The sequence below is a fragment of the Dendrobates tinctorius genome, unplaced genomic scaffold (genome assembly GCF_039654945.1).
Source record: "Dendrobates tinctorius isolate UK_male_01 unplaced genomic scaffold, ASM3965494v1 ptg000030l, whole genome shotgun sequence".
NCBI lineage: Eukaryota > Metazoa > Chordata > Amphibia > Anura > Dendrobatidae > Dendrobates > Dendrobates tinctorius.
Window position 1 is genome coordinate 34,773,921 of NW_027361698.1, and position 21,471 is coordinate 34,795,391.

The 21,471-nt window shown below is 45.0% G+C and overlaps 1 protein-coding gene and 1 pseudogene across 7 annotated transcripts in view; both read left to right on the forward strand.

Moving 5' to 3' along the window:
- Positions 1–21,471, forward strand: part of ADAD1 (adenosine deaminase domain containing 1) — a 437,856-nt gene that overhangs the window by 301,557 nt on the left and 114,828 nt on the right. For all 7 annotated transcript variants that reach the window (XM_073572015.1, XM_073572016.1, XM_073572013.1 and 4 more), the window contains one exon: positions 9,127–9,259. In XM_073572015.1, the coding sequence (XP_073428116.1) occupies positions 9,127–9,259 (133 nt within the window). The remainder of the gene's footprint in view (positions 1–9,126; positions 9,260–21,471) is intronic.
- LOC141086193 (major facilitator superfamily domain-containing protein 6-like protein A) lies at positions 19,967–21,236 on the forward strand (annotated as a pseudogene).

Sequence of the window (21,471 nt, forward strand, 5' to 3'; positions counted from 1 at the left end):
GCTTTATCTCATGATGGAAGAACCTTTGGATGGTAAAATATTTTCCTCAAAAAGCAGTTTATTGAAAAAAATCCAATTTAAATCAAAAAAATAGATTTTTTTTTTTTTTTTTATTTTTTTTTATTATTTTTTTAAAAAAACATTGATTTTTATCCACCCTGCGCCTAACTACTTTTTACTGACTTCCTGAAGCACTAAATTGGTTTTGTATCCTCATTGAGCTTTGAACTTCATAGCCAGGTGTATGAAATTATGAGAAAAGGTATTTAAGGTGGCCACTTGCAAGTAGTTCTCCTATTTGATTCTCCTATGAAGAGTGGCATCATGGGCTCCTCAAAACAACTCTCAAATGATCTGAAAACAAAGATTATTCAACATAGCTTTTCAGGGGAAGGATACAAAAAGTTGTCTGAGATTTAACCTGTCAGTTACCACTGTGAGGGACATAGTAAGGAAATGGAAGAACACAGGTACAGTTCTTGTTAATTCCAGAAGTGGCAGGCCAAGAAAAATATCAGAAAGGCAGAGAAGAAGAATGATGAGAACAGTCAAAGACAATCCACAGACCACCTCCAAAGACCTGCAGCATCATCTTGCTGCAGATGGTGTCACTGTGCATCGGTCAACAATACAGCGCACTTTGCACAAGGAGAAGCTGTATGGGAGAGAGTGATGCGAAAGAAGCCGTTTCTGCAAGCACGCCACAAACAGTCACCTGAGGTATGCAAAAGCACATTTGGACAAGCCAGTTACATTTTGGAAGAAGGTCCTGTGGACTGATGAAACAAAGATTGAGTTGTTTGGTCATACAAAAAGGGCATTATGCATGGAGGCTAAAAAACATAGCATTCCAAGAAAAACACTTGCTACCCACAGTAAAATTTGGTGGAGGATCCATCATGCTTTGGGACTGTGTGGCCAATGTCGGCACCGGGAATCTTGTTAAAGTTGAGGGTCGCATGGATTCAACTCCGTATCAGCAGATTCTTGACAATAATGTGCAAGAATCAGTGACGAAGTTGAAGTTACGCAGGGGATGGATATTTCCGCAAGACAATGATCCAAAACACCGCTCCAAATCTACTCAGGCATTCATGCAGAGGAACAATTACAATGTTCTGGAATGGCCATCCCAGTCCCCAGACCTGAATATCATTGAACATCTGTGGGATGATTTGAACGGGCTGTCCATGCTCGGCGACCATCAAACTTAACTGAACTGGAATTGTTTTGTAAACAGGAATGGTCACAAATACCTTCATCCAGGAACTCATTAATAGCTACAGGAAGCGACTAGAGGCTGTTATTTTTGCAAAAGGAGGATCTACGAAATATTAATGTCACTTTTATGTTGAGGTGCCCATACTTTTGCACCGGTCAAATTTTGTTTAAATGCAGATTGCACATTTTCTGTTAGTACAATAAACCTCAATTGAATCCAGAAATATAACTGAGTCCATCAGTTATTAGATGTATGAAACTGAAATAGCTGTTGCAAAAACCAAAATTGTTATAAAGAAAAAAGGTTAACATTAATAGGGGTGCCCAAACTTTAGCATATGACTGTGTATGTGTATATATATATATATATCAGTACTTACCAAAAGTTTGGACACACCTTCTCATTTAAAGAGTTTTCTTTATTATCATGACTATGAAAATTGTAGATTCACTCTGAAGGCATCAAAACTATGAATTTACATATGGGGAATTATATAACTAACAAAGTGAGATAGAACTGAAAATACTTTGTCTTATATTCTAGGTTCTTCAAAGTAGCCACCTTTTGCTTTGATGACTGCTTTGCACACTCTTGGCATTCTCTTGATGAGCTTCAAGAGGTAGTCACCGGAAATGGTTTTCACTAGACTGTGTACCTGGAGGGTTCAGTGTGCAAAGGTCCTGGAAGGTCAGTGTTGGGAGGTTCTGGGAGAAGAATCGGATCCATGGAGCACGTGCTGTGACCTTGGACCTGGTGAGGCGTGAGTGTTGGGCTGTCTCAGGTGGAGACGGATGCACTGAATAGCACCCGCTGAGCCCCTAGACCTGGTGAGGCCGGTGTGTTGGGAAACCCTGGGAGGAGGGTCGGCTCCCTGAATAGCACCCGGACCCGGTGTGCCCTGTGTGTTGGACGGTCTCAGGAGGAGACGGGCGTCCTTTATAGCACCCAGGACACGTGAGTTTTGTGTTGTTTTTTTTTCCCTCTCAAGTCAGCTTGCGGTGGCTCAGTGGGGTTACGAACATGACAAGCGGCTTGCTGTAACTCGGCGGGGTTACGAAGGTGACACCAGCAGCTGTGCGTGAACGGCAGCCGGAGGTGTTAGAGATCGGTGACAGCAGGAGCTGTGTTGGTGCCAACAGGAACTTGTGTGGTATCGTTAAAGACCTAAACTGTTTTGATGTGAACTGTGGTCTAAGGAGACCTGTAGAAAGGACATGGGGAAATCCCGAAAGGGGGCGGTGACACAAATTGGGGTGGTAACCCAAAAAGGGGTGGCGTCTCAGAGGGAGGCGATGACCCAACTGGGGGTGGTAACCCAAAAAGGGGTGGAGTCCCAAAAGGGGATATTTGTCCAAAAGGGGGTGGAGTCCTGGGGAATGGGGGTGGAGCATTCCGATGTGAAAAAGCTGGTACAGATGAACTGTTGCCAGGAGCAAATGTCCTATGTCTGTCCTATCTGCCTGGTGAACTACCCAGCTGGCATGATGCCAAGGGGATGTGGCCTCCAGATAGACAATGAAGATATAGTTGGTCTGGTTGACCCTGGGAGCCCGATGACTTTAGTGCGGGTTGCTCCTGAGATACCTGGCAGGAAGGTGGGGGTTACTTGCAACCACGGGCGCAGTAAGAGTTACCTGGTCGCCATTGTAGTCTTTGGGACATCGAGGGACAGTATGTAGCGATAGTCCCGAATCTGTCCTGTCCAGTGGTTATAGGCCACGACTAGACTGTTCTCTGGCTTGTGAGAGAGGGGAGTTCCTCTACAGCAAGGAGACATTTCTACTGTTGGGCTAGCAGACAGTGACACGGTGACACTTGCTAAAGTGGACAAGTCAGTTGTAGGAGTGACCGGAAGAAGCGGTACATCTGCCCAACTTACAGACCTGACGTCTTGTGACATGACGGATGGTGGGCGGGGAGATGAGATGACTGGAGCGGACCCACGGTCAGAGGGTAACTGGAGGGTTCACTCGGATGATTGTGGTGACTCAGTCTCTGGGGGTGACTGTGGCTCTTGAGAGAAAGGGAGCACAGACTAGAAGAGCTGGAGAAGGAAGTCTCCAAGTTTAAAGGTCACCTGGCAACGTGGCAAGGTCTGAATAAGTCCCTCAGAGAAGAGGTACGAGTACTAACAAATGGTAAGAGGTCTTCTGTGGGAGAAGAACTGGGACGAAGGCTTACAGAGGCCGGACCCAAGTGATGAACAGAATGAAGATAAGAAACTGAAAAGTATGGAAACAGAGATGATCTATATGCAGGAGGAGCTTGCTGCTGCAGAGCATGCTAAGAGGCAAGCACAGCAGGAAACATGAACTGGCTGATGTGATTGCCAACAACAGTGGTAAAGATGCTCTGGCTTTGGAAGAAAAGAGGGGTTGAGTCTTGCATTGCTCAGCTTGAAGAAGAATTGGAGGATGGCAACGTTGAATTAGTCAATGACAGGCTGAGAAAGGCCACACTTCAGGTTGACCAGATGAATGCTCATCTGAATGCAGAATGTAGTAATGGTCAGAAGAACGAGAGTGCCCGTCAGCGATTAGATCGCCAGAATAAGGAGTTAAAAGCAAAGGTTGCACAACTGGAGGAACAGCTTGATGCTGAAACTAAAAAGCGACAATCTGCAAGTAAACAAGTATGGCGTACAGAGAAAAAACTGAAGGATGTACTAAGGCAAATGGATGATGAAAGGCGTAATTCTGAGCAGTACAAAGGCCAGGCGGAGAAAAATAGTGTTCGGCTGAAACAGCTGAAGCGCCAGGTGGAAGAAGCGGAGAAAGAGGCTCAACGTGCCAATGCATTGCACCGTAGATTACAGCGTGAACTGGTTGATGCTACAGAGACAGCAGATGCAATGAACAGTGAGGTTAATGCACTGAAAAGCGAACGTAGACGTAGTGATGTGCCATTTGTTACCAGACGCATAGACAGAAGAGGAGGTGACGGAGCGCACTGGTGTAGTGGGATGACTAAACAGTGTCTGATGACGCAGACAGACTGTGACTGGAGGGCCAAAGATCAAGGCCGATATTCTGACCGCTGGGGGCGGGGGAGGCCTAACGTAGAGATGAGGCCCTACGATAGACAAAACAGACGGAGACTGTTCTCTCAGCCCGTGGGGCAAGGTGACATGGGTGCCCGGTCTCGTGATCCCGTAGTAATGTGTGTTCAACCCCACAAGTTTGAACAGAGGGGGGAGGTATGTGGTGTAGTTACCACTGTGTCCGCTAGGAGGCGCTGTGTGGGTGTCCCAGGAGAGAGGATGAGTGGCAGGATGCTGAATGATTGTTAGGTATCCCAAGGTAGGTGGCCTTGGGATGGAAGCTTGAATATGTGTGTTGATCTGCAGAAGTACTGCTGAGCTTTCGTTACACTGTGTCAGGGAGAGCTTTCCAGGTAGCTGGTGAGATGGGTGGAACCAGCTACCTACAAACCAACCTAGGGGCGGGTGTATAGAACGCTATAGTAAAGTATATGTGTGTGAATGAGTGAAGGACCTGTGATGAGGTCATAGCCATGTGATCCGGTGCGTGTGGCTACGGACCATATAAGGTGGCCAGGGTAGGTCACATGAGTAAATGCTGGGACCCGGTTGGTCCATATGGAAGGTCTCGCCAGACCGACTGTGCTAGGAAGATGAGTTTGCCTTCCTGAGTGCCCGTGTGTATAATGGCTGCACGTGTCTGAGAGTTCCCAGGAAGGGAAGGAACGTCTGCACTGAGAAGCAGCCATGAGGGTAACCCTGACAGGGTGAGAGAACTGAGGCTAGAGACCGTGCGTGTTGAACATTGCATAACCTGTATGACTACAGGGTTAATAGAGTGGAGCTCTGTCATGGACGCTATGCTGTTTGATATAAACTTTCTATTGCTTTGGGTTTATGATGCCTGAATAAACCGCATGGACTGTTATTGTTTTGTGGAAAACCCGTGCTGGATCTGATTATTTGGCTGCAAAGCGAGTGTCCCCTACCTTAATGACAAGCGCTACCTTACTATATATATATATATATATATATATATATATATATATATATATATATATATATATATATGTGTATATATATATTTATATATGTGTATATATATATATATATATATATATATATATATATATATATATATATATATATATTATAATATATTTATGAGCCATGACATGCTCCACTGGGAATTTCAATATGTGAGTATCCTCTTCAAAAGGAAGATTACTTTATCTCTGGCATCACCTATTGGATGTGTAGGGCAACATAGATAAAGTTCTCTTCCTTTTGAAGAGGCTATTTACATAAACCATTTTCTGAGACACACAACTTTTTTAAGTTTGCCATCCATGGGAGCTGTATGAGAGCATTTTTTTATTTTTACAGCTTTTAACCCCTTCACGACATGACGTAAACTTATATCAAATGTTGGGTCCTGGCCTTTTGATAAGGGCTCACAATTACAAACCGCGTCTTTCCCAACGGATGGTGGCTGAAGTACAGTGGTTTTATAAAGTATTCACCCCCTTTGCTTTTTACCTATTTTATTAAATTACAGTCTGTGTTATTAAACCTTTTTTGTAATCCAACTTGTGTGTGATTCAGCACTAATTAGTCTAAGTTAGTGAAGTGAGAAAAATATAGGCATAAATTAAATGTATGGGATCAAATAACTAAAAATGGGCATGCGCATATGTATTTACCCCTCTTGCTATGCAGCCCCTAAAAATTTCTGGTACAAGCAATAACCTTCATAAGTGACATTCTTAGTGAAAGGAAGTCCATCTGTGTGCAGTCTAAGTGTCACATGGTCTGTCAGTATATACAAAAAGCGGATAGGATCAAGCTTGACCACTGTTTGGTGCTCAGGGGTAAAACAGTAAGACAGTATAAAAGCTCTAACCCCGGCACACTCCAAAAATATGTATAGAGAGCTTGTTGCTTTTAGAGTTTTATTAGTTTGTCTTGTGCAAAAAAGTATGGTTTCCAAACAGCATTTCGGCTCAGGCACGAGCCTTCGTCAGGAAGACAATCTTATGGTAGTTATATCGTGTGTAGGTCCCGGATTTTGCGATTGTCCTATGAAGACTGTCAAAAAGTGGTCTTGCAAAGATGATGAAATGCCCATAGTGTTATAAGAGGTAGTTCAGACCACAATGAGCCTTAATCACTTTTCATACAGAAGGTTGCAGCTGGCATGAGGCTCCCACCTGTGTCCTTGTTTGTGATTGCTTCAGTGTGGAGGTATTCAGGTATTTTGTAAATAGTTTTACACTTATTTAAATAATTTTTTACTTCATTCTAATTTTTACACTTTGTCCCACTATTGGACACTCATTTTGTGAAGGGTGATCGCTTCTCTTGCATGCAGATGAAGCAGCATCTGCATGCTATAGTAGCTGTCAGCGCTGCATTCTGCGCAAACTGACCTGAGAGTCTTCCTGACGTGCACGGCGCATGACAGGAAATTTCTCAGCTCTAGTAACCCGGATGTCGCCATGACGACATCGGGTTACCATGGCAGCGATCCAAAGGCAGAGCGGTTGTCATTAGGGAGGGGGTGTTAGCAGGGATGCCACAGAAAAGGATGTTGCAGTAATCGAGGCGGGAGATGATGAGGGCATGCACAAGCATTTTAGTAGAGGCATCTGTCCTCTCCATCCTGTGATGGGATGCCATCTTGTGAGGCACAATGCCCTGACGAGGGGACAGCTCCTTATGTTTAGCAGGAGCATGCTGGTGCTGCTGTAAGCAGGGTGTGAGTATGTCCCTGACCTCTCCACCCTGGTCAGGGATATACTCATCGGTGAGACTCTAGAGATCATCTGGTTCGCGCTGCGCTGCATTTCCCTCCTCTGCAGCGTCCTCGACCGTGTGGCAAAATGGCGCCCGCATTCCCGCTCCTGTCTGCGCACCCAGGAGTAAGGCGTCTAAAGCCGTCGTCGCTCTCGTCAATACCGGATTCTTCAGCTTCATGGGGGCCCATTGTTGCAGCGTGTAATTATGCCGGTAAGGGTACGTATAAGCTGCTATTGAGCCAGGCCTGGCAGGAGCTCCTCTTTCCCAAGTCCGATCATCTCAGCGGCCGCACCCCCCCCTAAATTCTTTATTTTTAATCCCTTACCATCATATGATGTACACTTCAGACACAGCCATTACACAGTACACCACAAGGGCACATTTATAAGATTATCTCAGCACAGGAACATTTTATTTAAACACATGTAATTGTGGAACTTGTTTTTAATCAATAGATCTTTAAATAATAACAAATTTGTGGGAAAGTTGAAACTTTGTGTCATATATTGGCTCAGGAACTGTTGACGTCTTTCCCAGCAAATGATGGCTATATTATTCAGTCAGCACCTGTTTTCTTCCTGAAGCTGTTAAATGCCACTGTCAATCTGTGACAGCAACATATACAACATGCATACCGTGGGGCACGCTGTTTTAACCACCCATCAGGCATGCCTGCAGTGTGCTGATGGTTTGCCAGGACAGCCAGCGGTTTGCTGAAAACCCCTGTTTGTCATGACTGTACTTCTGTGAAAGCCAGCCCACAGAGACAGTGGTATTGCTATATATAACACAATCAAATGATCGCTCGTTGAAGTTACATAAGCGTGCTAGCAAATTCCATAAAAAGTAACAAAAAATAACACAAACTGATGAATATGAAAACTTTAAAAAAAAAAAAAAAAACACAAAGTGTTTGAATTACCCTCTTTTTCCACCATTAAAATTGAAAAAATAATAAAAAAAAATTTGGTATCTCCACATTCAAAAAAATCCAATCTGTCTTATTCTAAAAGTAATTAACCCGATCGGGTAAATGGTGAGACGAGAAAAAAATCAAAATGCTAGAATACAGTCCGCTAAGTTCAGAAATATCTGATCTATCACAAAATAAATCCGATTACTAACCAGCGTAACAACAAAAATAAATCAAAATGCCAGAATTACGTGTTTTGGGTTTTTTTGTCGCCGCAACATTGCAAAAATAAAATTAAATACTATGTTTTGATCGCTTCTTATCCTACCTCAAAATGATATCAGTAAAAACATTAGCTTTGAAAGCATGCCCTCACAAGGCCCCATCGACATTGATCAAAAAGTGAACACGTTATGGGCCTAGGAAAATGGCAACACAAGCAAAATGTTCACATTTTTTATAATCACCACAGAAATAATTACAAAAAGTGCAAAGATGTTTTTGTTTTTTTTTGTTTTTTATCACTGTAATCTTACTGAACTGGAAAACCATATTGCCAGGTCATTCTTGCAATAAAATGAACGCAGTAAATTTAAAGTTAAAAAATGTAGTTTTTTTTTCCAATTTGGCTGCACTTTGTTTCCCTCTTACACGTTCATCACGTGATAAAATGGATGATGTAGTTCAATATAACAATTCGTCCCTCAAAAGACAAACCCTCACACAACTATGTTGATGGAAAAATTAAAGTCATGGCTCTTGGAAGAAGAGGAGAAAAAATTAAAACCCCAAACAGAAAATCGCCATTTCGGGGTTAAACACCCAAACAGGATTTGATCTTTGTACTATATATTGCATAACTACAGTTTTGCAATTTGTAGTCGTATAGTTATGATCAGAACCCCTAGCTTCCATGGCAACACACCATCTTGCGATCACATCACAGGTGGGGTTGGTGTGTGATTGGAGTGGATACCCGTGTACGATGATTCAGCCAAATGTGATTGCTGTTGTAACACAGCCAGCATCGGCCATTTGTAAAGCAGTCTCTATTCCACCGCACACTCAATACATTGTGAGCCACTTCATGACAGATATATACATTATGGAGCACTACAAAGTTAAAAGTATAGTTAAGATGTGTGGCTACAGAAAATGTTTTTGAAGTGATGCTTTATTAAAAGAAAGTTTTTATTTTTTGTAATTCTCTAGTTCACCATTTAAAAGTGGTCGTTCAATGGCAAGTCGTCTTTGCAAAGCTGCAATGTTGAGTCGTTTCAACTTACTTATGAAGGAAGCAAAAAGAGAAGACTTGTTTCATGGTCTCTGTTATCATGAAGCAAAGGTAAGCATATACGAGACTAATATGTTTGCAGAGAATGCAGTAGTATTAGGGTGTGTGCACACGGTGCGGATTCTGCTGCGGATCCGCCTCTGCGGATCCGCTGCAGTTCCGCAAGCATTGTACAGTACAGTGCTAATCAATGGATTTTAAAACCGCAGTGCACATGCTGCGGATTTTTCCGCGGTTTTAAATCCACAGCATGTCAATTCTTTCTGCGGATTCCGCAGCGGTTTAACACCTGTTCCATTGAACAGGTGTCAAAACACAGGGGCATACCACAGGCAAATCTGCAGATAAACCGCAGGTCATTTTACCTGCGGATTTACCTGCAAATCTGCACGGAGAAATCCGCAGCAGAATCTGCACTGTGTGCACTCACCCTGTCGGGGTAGCTATTTTGGGAGGGCTAAATTAACGCTTCACGGTTGAGCCAGTGATATCCAAATTATTCCAGTGTTGCTAGCAACTCAAATGACCACACGGAGACGGGGGTCTCTGTACGGGAGGATCGAGGCAGATCACTAAGCCCCTTTATTTTAGTCACATCTTTTATAATCTTTTGCTTAATTATGCAAGGTTCTCAAGTACCAATAGCATCATTTCACTTTATAAGCCAATAATATTGCAAGAAAACCGGAAACTACATATAAGTCCGTATCCAAATAGAAAGTAGTATAATGGCATATTCTTCAGAGTTTAACATTCCCACCTCCCTTATCTTTGCACCTGATGAGAACAATCTGGTTTCATGACAGCCCATGCCAATTATAAAAATTTATCTTACAGCAACAAAAACGGAGAAACGAAACCTTACATTGAATGGATAAAACAAAACTTCAACTCTGATTTTAGTATTAACCCTTAACAACCCTTAACGTGAACCTCTTAGTAGGATTTTGCGGGAGTGAAAAAAATCTGTCTTGTGGTTGTTTCTGTTAGAAGTTTTCAGTTAATGATATGCTCGTGCTTCGGGGTGAAACCATAGGCAGAGTCTTATCTTGATTCTCTAAGCCAGAGAAACCAAGGAAACACCTGCCCACAGGCCCGCCCCGAAGCACAAACAGACTAGACTGTCTCTTTGATGAGGACCATGTTTGTGCTTCGGGGTGGGCAGGGTTGTTCCTTTGTTTCTCTGGCTTAGAGCAGGAAGATAACTCTGCCTACAGTCCTCAATCGGAGCACGAGCATCTCATTAACTGAAAACTTTTAACACTGATTACACAAGAACTACAAAACTGATTTATTCACAGCAGGTATTATTTTCATCAGTTTAACACTGCCAACCTGACTATGCCTGTAGTTTAGTAAATTTCTGCTCACAGCTGTCGGGGGAGCTATCGACAGAGGGCTAAATTAACCCTTCACGGTTGAGCCAGTGATGTCCAAATTATTCCACAGAGTGTTGCTAGCAACTCAAATGACCACACGGAGACGGGGGTCTCTGTACGGGAAGATCGAGACAGATCACTAGTCCCCTTTATTTTAGTCACTTTTATAATCTTTTGCTTAATTATGCAAAGTTCTCAACCACCAATAGCATCATGGTAATACTTCACTTTATAAGCCAATAATATTGCAAGAAAACCGGAAACTACATATATGTCCGTATCCAAATAGCACAGAAAGTAATATAATGGCATATTCTTCAGAATTTTACACCCCCGGTTCCCTTATCTTGCACCTGATAGGAACAGTCTGGTTTTCATCCAAAAATGTATCTTACAGCAACAAAAATGGAGAAACGAAACCTTCAGAGAATGGAGAAAATGAAACTTCAGCTCTGATTTTAGTTTTAACCCTTCACACATGTTCAATTTAATGACTGCAGATTTTTGATTCTGTATGCTCTTTTTAACCCTTTTACTCTGAAGCCTGTTCTCTCCTTCCTAACCAGGTCAATTTTTACAATTCTGACCACTGTCACTTTGAGATCATAACCCTGGAATGCTTCAATGGATCCCACTGATTCTGAGAGAGTTTTCTTGTGACATAGCGCACTTTATGATAGTGACACAATTTTGGAAACAACATTTTTTTGGTTAGGAAGTTATAAGAGTTAAAAGTTGACCAGTGATTTCTCATTTTTCCAACAAAATTTACAAAAAAAATTTTTCCTTTTTTTTGGGGGACCACATCACATTTGAAGTGACTTTGAGGGGTATATATATATATATATATATGAAAATAACAAAAAGTAACGCCCTTCTAAAAACTGCACCCCTTAAGGTGCTAAAAACCACATTCAAGAAGTTTCTTAACCCTTCAGGTGCTTCACAGGAATTTTTGGAATGTGGAAGAAAAAAATAGACATTTACTTTCCTTTCACAAAAATTTTCCTTTTAGACCTTTTTTTTTTTTTTATTCCTTTCACAAGGGTAACAGGAGAAAATGGACCATACAGTTTGTTGTGCAATTCTCCTGAGCATGCCAAAACTCCACTTGAGGGGGAAATCTACTGTTTGGGCACACGGCAGGGCTAGGAAGGGAAGGAGCGCTATTTTACTTCTTGAATGTAAAATTTGCTGGCATAATTAGGGGACGCCATGTTGCGTTTGGAGAGACCCTGATGTGCCTAAACAGTGGAAACCCCCAACAAGTGACACTGTTTTGGAAACTAGACCCCATATGGAACTTATCTAAATGTGCATTGAGCACTTTGAACCCATAGGTGCTTCACAGAAGTTTATAACGTAGAGCCGTGAAAATAAAAAAAAATCACATTTTCACCAGATATGTGCCATTTCGTCTGAGTTCACCAGTACACCATATGTAGTCGAAAACTATTTTGAGGCACAGTGCAAAGCACAGAAGGGAAGTAACGCCATATTATAGTGCAGATTTTGCTGCACTTGTTTGAGGGTGCCATGTTACATTGGCAGAACCCCTGAGATGCCAAAACAGCAGAATCCCCCCATAAGTGACCCCATTTTACCAATTAAACCTGCGTAGTGGCTTTGACAGGACGCCGTCTTATCATCAATCATACTTCCTCCCGGCCGTCGCTCAGCTGGTAAGGCTTACTAGTTATCTTTAAGATATATATATCAAGCGTTGCTACACTTCAGTAACACACTGACCTTGAGAGACACATTTTAGTGTCGATACGCGTGGGTCCTAGGTTCCACAACACCCGGCTGTGTGCTTCCACTTGGGGTCCGCCTGGTATCATGGTTGGAGCCAGGGGAGATTTTTGTCTATGCCTCCAGGGCTCCTATGCTGGTAATATGCTCTGATTATCTGCTGTGAGGTAATATTGGCTGCAGCAATTTGAATGTCCCAGGGTGTGTGGTAATTGAGCTTGAAGTACCATTAATAATATTTGCTGATGGTTCCCTGTGTAAGCATGCGTCTAGCACATTTTGTATGTCTGACCGTATTTATTTGTACACAGCATGCATACAGGTATCAGTACTTGAAATATAATATATATTTTTATGCAGTGGGACTTCATTAATTAATGAGCATTTGCACTTTTCCATTGTGTCTGGGGTTTTGGAACCTTAAATATTGAATTGTATGTGATTATGACCCAATTTTCTTTGTTCACTTTCTAATGTCTGTTTTTGCACAGACTTTTTAATTGTTTTTAACCATGTGTTTATATGTAGTGTCTGCTAGAATTAAATAAAATATATATTTTTGCATTATAAATATTGGTGGTGATCCCTATAGTTGTTGCATATACTTTTTCTTGGTCTGCTTCGAAAACTATTTTGAGGTACAGTGCAAAGCACAGAAGGGAAGTAACGCCATATTATAGTGCAGATTTTGCTGCAGTTGTTTGAGGGTGCCATGTTACATTGGCAGAACCCCTGAGGTGCCAAAACAGCAGAATCCCCCCTTAAGTGATCCCATTTTACCAATTAAACCTCTTATTAATCTAGGGGTGCAGTGATTATATTGAAACTACAGGTGTCAGAAGTTATACCATTGGGCAGTGAAGAAAAAATAATTTACTTTTTTACCACCGAGATAGTGTGTTAGCTCCAAATTTTACATTTTCATACTAGGAAATGTGTGAAAATGGCACCAAAATGTGTCCCACAATTTCTGCTGAATGTAGAAGTACCCCATATGTGGCTGTACAGTACTACTTAGCTATACGGAGAGACTTTGGAGGGACGGAGCTCTATTTGCCTCCTGGAACGCTGATTTTCGAGCTGTAAAGTGCTAGAAAAGCAGAATCCCCGCTCAAGTGACCCAATTTTGAAAATTATAACCCTTTGGGGATTTATCTACAGATGTAGTGATGATTTTGACTCCATGAGTATTTTCCAGAAACAAGCAGTAGTGGATGTTTGTAACGATACTTTACATTATCATGTATTTTTCCCTATTATCACATTTTCTGGAACATTCCAGACTCTTCTATTCACACTCACACGCTGCAGATTTGACCCCTCTTTCCTGCTGCCTGCATCCTCACTCACAGCTTGTAACACTACACTCTTTCCTCACTCGCTCCTTCCTGTTCCCCCTCCCCACTAAGGAATGCTAATTAGCCAGAGCAGTCCTTTGTCCAAAAGAGACCATCTGCTCCATATAACTCAGGCCCAATCAGTGACAGAAATATGAAAATGACATGGGGACGTGCTTCGATAAAGCTTCCCTTAAGCGCCTTTTGCTAGATTCTGCGCCATGTATCGCTGGTCAGGTGTATGACCACGCACACCTACTGGTGGGCGTGGTTAGCAGCTGCGGGGCGGATGGTGCAGCAGGTTGCAGGCCGGTGACGTGTCCGCCACCTCCGGCAGTTGAGGCTGCGGGTGTAACTTATGTCCTGGCCGGAGATGTGGAGCCTCCTCCGGGTGTCATCTGTCCACGAGACCCTTCCTCGTGTGGAGGAGAGCCCTGTATCATCCTAGCAGCAGGACTCCCGGAAGAGGCACTTCCCAACTTAAAACATGAGTGTCACCAAGCAGTGGGACATCAGCAAGGCTCTGGCCATCGCCAGCCTTTTCCATTTCTTCCACGGCATTGGAAAGTTCTGCCTTATCCCTTTCTTAACCATATTCTTCCGACACCTGGGACTAAGTCCTCCTTTGGTGGGGATAATAATAGGCCTGAAGCACATGAGCCATGTTTTTTGGGCCCCTTTTTGCTCTTACATGGCCAAAACGAACAGTAAGCGAAGGCTTCTCATCACTGCTTCTCTGCTGTTGTCAGCCGGAGTCCGCATAGCCTTCACTTTGTTTCCCCCGTTGGAAAGAGATATGGTCCTGAGATACTGTAACGTTAGTCTTCCTTGGAATCAGAAGGCGACCTCCCCAGGTGCTATGGATGTAGAGCTGTTTGGACCTGAGGATAATACTAGTTTTTCCCGTCTTCCATGACGGCACACATGAGAGAGGGGATCCGCCCAGTCAGGACAGGAACCCTACTGAAGATAAAAGGGTGGTACCTCTCCCTCGCTTCAGTTGGGTTTCCTGTCCTGACAGGGACCCGTGTGCTGAAGACAGCGGTCATACGTATCTGCCCCTCTCCCGTGACGGCGTTGAAGATCAGGCTGGTTTTCCTGAGCGCTGCGCGTCGGGAGGGGGAAGCGCCATCCGCGGGTCCCCAGGGGGCTCAGCGTCCGAGCGGGCGCAGAAGCAGCACGGCTGGGGTCCTGGGGCTCTGCCGTGGCTGCCGCGCCGCCCTCTCCCCCTCTGCCAGGCCCAGAAGCGGCGCAGGAGCGTCAGGGAACGCTGGGAAGGGGCGAGCCCGCGTGACGTTGGGAGGCGGCGCCGACGATCCAAGATGGCGGCGCCCATAGAGAACAACGCCGGCGGGCGAAAGGAGATCCCGGCGGCATGGCAGGGGGGGAGGGGCTGTGGGGTAACCGGAGGAGGCGGAGAGTGCAGTGGATCCCCCTTACATAAGGGGGATGACTACAGAAGACGCACTCATGCCCAAGGCTTCAGGATGGAAGTGGGGCAAGACGAGCAGCAGCAGCGTAAGCAGCAGCAACAACAGCGTCAGCAGCAGCAAGAGCTCTCGCCAGATGCCAGGCCGAGCCGCCAGCATACCAGGAGCAGTCGCTCGAGTGGTGGGAGCGGCAGTCGTAAACGCGACCGGCGTGACTCTGAGACTTCCAGGAGGAACGTCACGAGTGCATCTGAGGAGCCTCTGAGATCGGTACCCCTGATTGACAGCGGTGGTGAGTGATCTTCGTGAATGTCACCCTTATAGTAACGGGGTTCCTTTTTCTCTGATTGATCACTAGGGGTCGAGGAAGGCCAGCAGCAAAACCAAAAATAGAGAATGCGCCCTATGTAAAAACCTGCTGGCAGATCAGTGGCAGAAAGACCTCTGCGCTGACTGTATAAACAAAACTATACAGGAGGAGACCCCTGATTTGGTGGCTAGCCTGAAAGCGTTAATACAACAGGAGGTGAAAGGCTCCCTAAAGGCAGCCCTTAAAAAGAAAGAGAAAAGAAACCGTAGAAGGAGCTCCGATTCAGAGGCCTCGCCAAGGCAGAAGGGGCGGGGATAGACCCTTGTCCACCTCCTCTTCCTCTACCCAGTCCTCAGAATCCTCCTCGGACAGCGATATAGGCGGCCGTCCATGTTTTCCAGCGGAGGACGTGGAAAAGCTGGTCAAAGCAATTAGGGCTACAATGGGCCTTAAAGAGGAAAAAGCTCCCAAATCATTAGAGGATGTAATGTTTGGAGGACTGGAGGAAAAACAAAAACGTACCTTCCCTGTAAATGATAAAATAAAAGCACTAATTGACAGGGAATGGAAAAAAACGGAGAGGTCAGGGGGCTTACCTTCCACATCAAAAAGGAGGTACCCTTTTGAGCAGAAGGATTCAGAAACCTGGGAGAAAGTCCCTAAAATTGATGGAGCCGTAGCCAGATCCTCAAAAAAGGTATCCCTACCATTAGAGGATTCCGGCGTGTTGAAAGACCCGCTTGATAAAAAAGCAGACGGTTTCCTAAAACACATCTGGGAAGCTTCAGCAGGTGGATTGAAGCCAGCGATAGCTGGTACCTGTACCGCTCGTGCCCTCATGGTCTGGCTGCAACAAATAGAGGACCAGATCAAGGATAGCGTTCCTAGGGACGAAATTTTGTCTAATTTGACAGACTCTTGGCAGACTCTGCAAGGTTGACAGCTAGAGCAGCAAGTCTGTCAAATGCAGCAAGACGAGCCCTGTGGCTTAAAGGGTGTCCCGGAGATTTACCATCGAAGCATAGGTTATGTTCCATTCCATGCGATGGCCAATTCCTCTTCGGGAAAAAACTAGAAGAGATTTTGGAACATGCGGGGGATAGGAAGAAGAGCTTTCCCCGATTTCCGGGAGAACCTAAAAAGCAGCCCTTTCGGAGGAGGAGATTTAACAGGGGTCGTCCCCCGGGAGATAGAAAAAGCTGGGACTTTAAAGAAAGAAGAGCATCGGGCTATATGTTTAAAGGGCCCTCCACTTCCTCCAAAAAATCTCCCCAATGATGTTGGGTCGGAGGTAGGGGGAAGGCTTTCTCTCTTCCTTTCCGCCTGGGCAAATATCTCCCCCAGTACATGGGTCCTAAATATAATCAAGGACGGCTTAAAAATAAAATTCATCCGTCCGCCCAGGCATACCTTCATAATAACACCCAGAAGGAAAGCCCAAGAGCAACAACTGGCCCTGAAGACGGAAGTTTTGGGACTAGTGGAAAAACAAGTCCTACAGGAAGTCCCAGTGCAAGAACAAAGAAGGGGGTTCTACTCCCCCCTCTTCTTAATACAAAAACCAGACGGCTCTTGGAGAACCATTGTCAACCGAGGAGACTCAATCAGTGGGTAGACAATTGCTCCTTCAAAATGGAGTCAATCCATACGGCCACAAAGATTCTGTTCCAGCATTGCCTCATGGCAGTGATAGACTTAAAAGATGCCTACTATCATATCCCAATTCATCGGGAATATCAAAAATATTTGAGAGTAGCGCTCCATGTCCAGGGGCAGGTGAAACACTACCAATACGCAGCCCTTCCGTTTGGCCTGTCTACAGCCCCCAGAGTATTCACCAAAGTGATGGCCGAAGTAATGTCTTTTCTGCGTTCCAGGGACATAGTGATCGTCCCATACCTAGACGACTTTCTGGTAATGGGGAGGTCGGATTCCCACTGCACACATCAAGTGAAGGAAGTGATAGGAATTTTAGTAGGACTAGGATGGATAGTAAACATCCCCAAATCAAGGATAACCCCAGCAAAAGAGCAGTCCTTCCTAGGGTTGATATTGGACTCCGAGCAACAACGCTGCCTCCTACCAGAGAGCAAAGTGACCAAGATAAGAGGCCTAGCTCGCACAGCAATACAAAGACCAAATATGACACTGAGGAACGCAATGTCCCTTTTAGGCTCACTGACATCATGCATACCCACAGTAGCATGGGCGCAGTACCACGTAAGGCAACTACAGTGGGAAGTTTTGTCAGCACAGAAACAATTAAAAGGGCATTTAGAAGGCAAACTATGTCAGTGGCTGTAAGAGATTCCCTGCTCTGGTGGACGGTAGAAAAGAATCTAACAGCCGGTGTCCCGTGGCAAAAACCAGTCGAGGACATCATTACAACAGACACGAGTGCCACAGGATGGGGAGCACACCTGAGATCCCACTCAATACAGGGGACCTGGTCCTCGCTAGAAAGGGATCACGGTTCAAATGTAAAAGAACTATGGGCAGTGGAAAAAGCCGTGAAACATTTCCTTCCCTTACTTCGGGGCCGCCACACCCGGGTCATGCCGGACAATCAAGCATTAGTAGCCTACATCAATCACCAGGGGGGAACGAGATCTCGGGGCCTCATGCAAATATCATATCTACTCTTCCAGCTAGCAGAACAACATCTGTTATCCATCACAGCACTGCACATAAAGGGGGCAGAAAATATACAGGCAGACTTCCTGAGTCGCAGGCACCTAAAACAAGGGGAATGGTCCCTAAACCCCCAAGTCTTCCAACAAATAGTTGAGGCCTGGGGCAAACCAGAAATAGACCTGTTCGCTACCGCACAGAACCGGAAGGTCAGGAAGTTCTGCTCACTAGACCCAAGGGAAAACCCCTTCGCAGTAGATTCCCTACAAATACCCTGGAAGTTCATCCTGGCCTATGCATTTCCCCCGATAACAATGATCCCAGTGTAGTGGTCAGGAAAATCAGGGAGGATCGAGCAAGAATAATTCTTATAGCTCCATTCTGGCCGAGAAGGCCTTGGTTCTCCCTTCTGAGGCTCATGTCAGTGACAGATCCATGGATACTACCGGAGATTCCAGACCTGCTTTCCCAGGGACCAGTGGTCCACTCTCAGGTGAAGGGCTTCCATCTAGCAGCCTGGAATTTGAGAGGGCGCTACTGAGTCGCCAGGGATTCTCTCCAGGGTTAGTCTCCACCCTGTTGAAAAGTAGGAAACCTATAACATCCCAAATCTACGGTAGAACGTGGAAAAAGTTCCTAGACTTCCTGGGGGGAACCCTTGGGGGATGTAGCGCCAGTGGGACCTATCCTAGAGTTCTTACGGTCGGGGCTACAACTGGGGTTAGCCACTAATACACTCAGAGTTCAAGTCTCAGCTTTGGGGGCCCTATATAACTGCAACTTAGCAGCCAATAGGTGGGTGTCCCGATTCATAAAGTCCTGTGGCAGGTCAAGGCCGGTCATTATCCCAAAGATACCACCCTGGGACCTCAACCTAGTCTTAGAGGCCTTAACCAAAGACCCCTTTGAACCACTACTAGAGCTGTCACCAAACCTACTTACACTTAAAACTGTCTTACTGGTAGCCTTAACATCAGCCCGAAGAGTCAGCGACCTTCAAGCTCTGTCTATATGTTCTCCATATACACAGATATTGGAGGACCGAGTGGTTCTAAGACCAGACCCGGCCTATCTCCCCAAGGTAGTCCAAAAGTTTCACAGGACTCAGGAGATCTCCTTGCCATTGTTCTGTAACAATCCTAGAAACCCTGGGGAGCAAAAGTTCCATACATTAGATGTAAGAAGAGCCATATTACAATATGTCAGTAACTAGTCAGTGGAGGAAAGATCAGTCCCTTTTTGTAGCCTTTCAGGGTAGTAGAAAAGGGCACGGGGTAGCTAAGAATACCATTGCCAGATGGATCAGGGAGGCCATTATGTTATCCTACTCCGTAAGTGGCGCTCCGGTTCCAGAAGGCATTAAGGCTCACTCCACCAGAGCCGTGACTACCTCCTGGGCAGAGAAGGCTGAGGTATCAATTGAACAAATTTGTAAAGCCGCTACTTTGTCCTCACCTTCGACCTTTTTTAAGCACTACCAACTTGATCTGTCTTCCTCTACTGACCTAACCTTTGGTAGAAGGGTGCTGCAAGCGGTGGTCCCTCCCTAAGGTGTCTTACTCTACAAAAGTCTCTCATGTGTGCCGTCATGGGAGACGGGAAAACACCAAGGTTACTTACCGGTAGCCGGTTTTTACGGAGCCCATGACGGCACCTGTATATTCCCCCCCCTTTTCACTCCTTTGGTGTGCACTATAGTTTGGGTGTTTTTTTAGTTAGATATAATGTGGTGGTAGTTTTACCATGTGTACTAACCCGGGGGGCCTCTCATGCTCTGTAAACCAACTGAAGCGAGGGAGAGGTACCGCCCTTTTATCTTCAGTAGGGTTCCTGTCCTGACTGGGCGGATCCCCTCTCTCATGTGTGCCGTCATGGGCTCCGGAAAAACTGGCTACCGGTAAGTAACCTTGGTGTTTCTGTTTCCTGAAAGTTCTTCGACATCTCAGCCGGAACCAGTCCTGTTTACAGAACATTGGACAATGGAAGACAGAACCGAGGAAAATGTTGACACCACAGAGACACCATTTGCCCTCTCCACTTTCACAACACTTCTAGAGACCAACACTCCAAGGCAGAAAAAGATTAAACCAAAGAATAAAACAGCCATTGAGTCTAGAGAGAATATCACCAGCCATAACAATGAGGTTTTGCGCAACTCTTCTCAAGTAGACTCAGATTCTACTCTTCGATCTTCGAAACCTAAACCATCCAATCATTCTGTACATAAAGTCCGAGATGTCCGCTTGGGTATTCCGATTCTAGAACACTTTCTGGATAATGAACATAGGATATTACTGCTTGTGTTGGGCATGGTCATGGTCTGGTCCATCTTCTCAGCTCCACTAAAGTGGACAACAGATGACAGTCTTTACGAATATCTTGACTATGTAGACGCCACTGACCGGCACGGTAAAGTCTGGATTTGGAGCCACATAGGAGCTTGCATTTCCTCTTGTGCCGTCGTACTGTTGCAGGAGAATCTCAGTTGCTTCCTGGTGGCCGACATCCCCAGGATCTATCTTCATTTCTAGGCTATTCTGCTTTTATGATCATCACGATGTTCCTTGCCACTTTTTATCCTGTTCACGTGTCAAAGAAAACCGAACATAGCAACAAGACCATGAAAGCCCTGGCTCTCGTTGGAAGAGACGGCCAAGTCATCCTTCTGACCATCACCGTCTTTTTGACTGGTGCCATTTGGTCCACAGCTCACAACTTCTTGTTTTGGCAGATGCAGGACGTGGGCAGCACGGAGCTCTATATGGGAGTCTCTGTCAGCGTTGCTATTTTCTCTGAAGTTGTGCTTCACTTCTTCAGGGGTAAAATGTTAAGAGCCTTTTTGCTCAAATGGACAGTGGTCACCAGCCTAGGCTATCTGGCATTACAGATGGTCTATTAATCATTCTTATGTTGCACATTCAAGTTTTAAGTGCCTTCAGCAACGGAGCCCTTGTTTGGGCTGTAAATGCCCAAGCCAATGATGTGGCTACACCAGGGACAGAGAGGGCTCTGCAGCTCGTCCTGCACTGTTTGTCACATGACTGTGGCGCCAGTCTGGACAGCTTTGCCAGTGGTTTCATTGTCAGCAGTTTTAGCCTTCCTATACTTTTCCAAGCATGTAGTGTAACTTTGCTGCTCTGGATCGCTTTGTTCATGTTGGTCCATCCCAGACTTCCCCATATAAAGTAGATTCTGCGCCAGCAGAATCAGAGAAGTGGATTCCTGTGCAGCCCGATGCTACGTGTTTGGTTTTGAATGAATGCCAGCGACAAGCTGAATAAGATAATACTATGTGCGTTTCTATACGAGGTACCCTCTACGAGATGTGATTATTATAGTTTTCTTAGCCAGATGGTAACTCTGAAAGCAGTGGGAGGACTGCCACAAACCAGCCCCTTTAGTGATGTCACAAGCCCAGAGATAT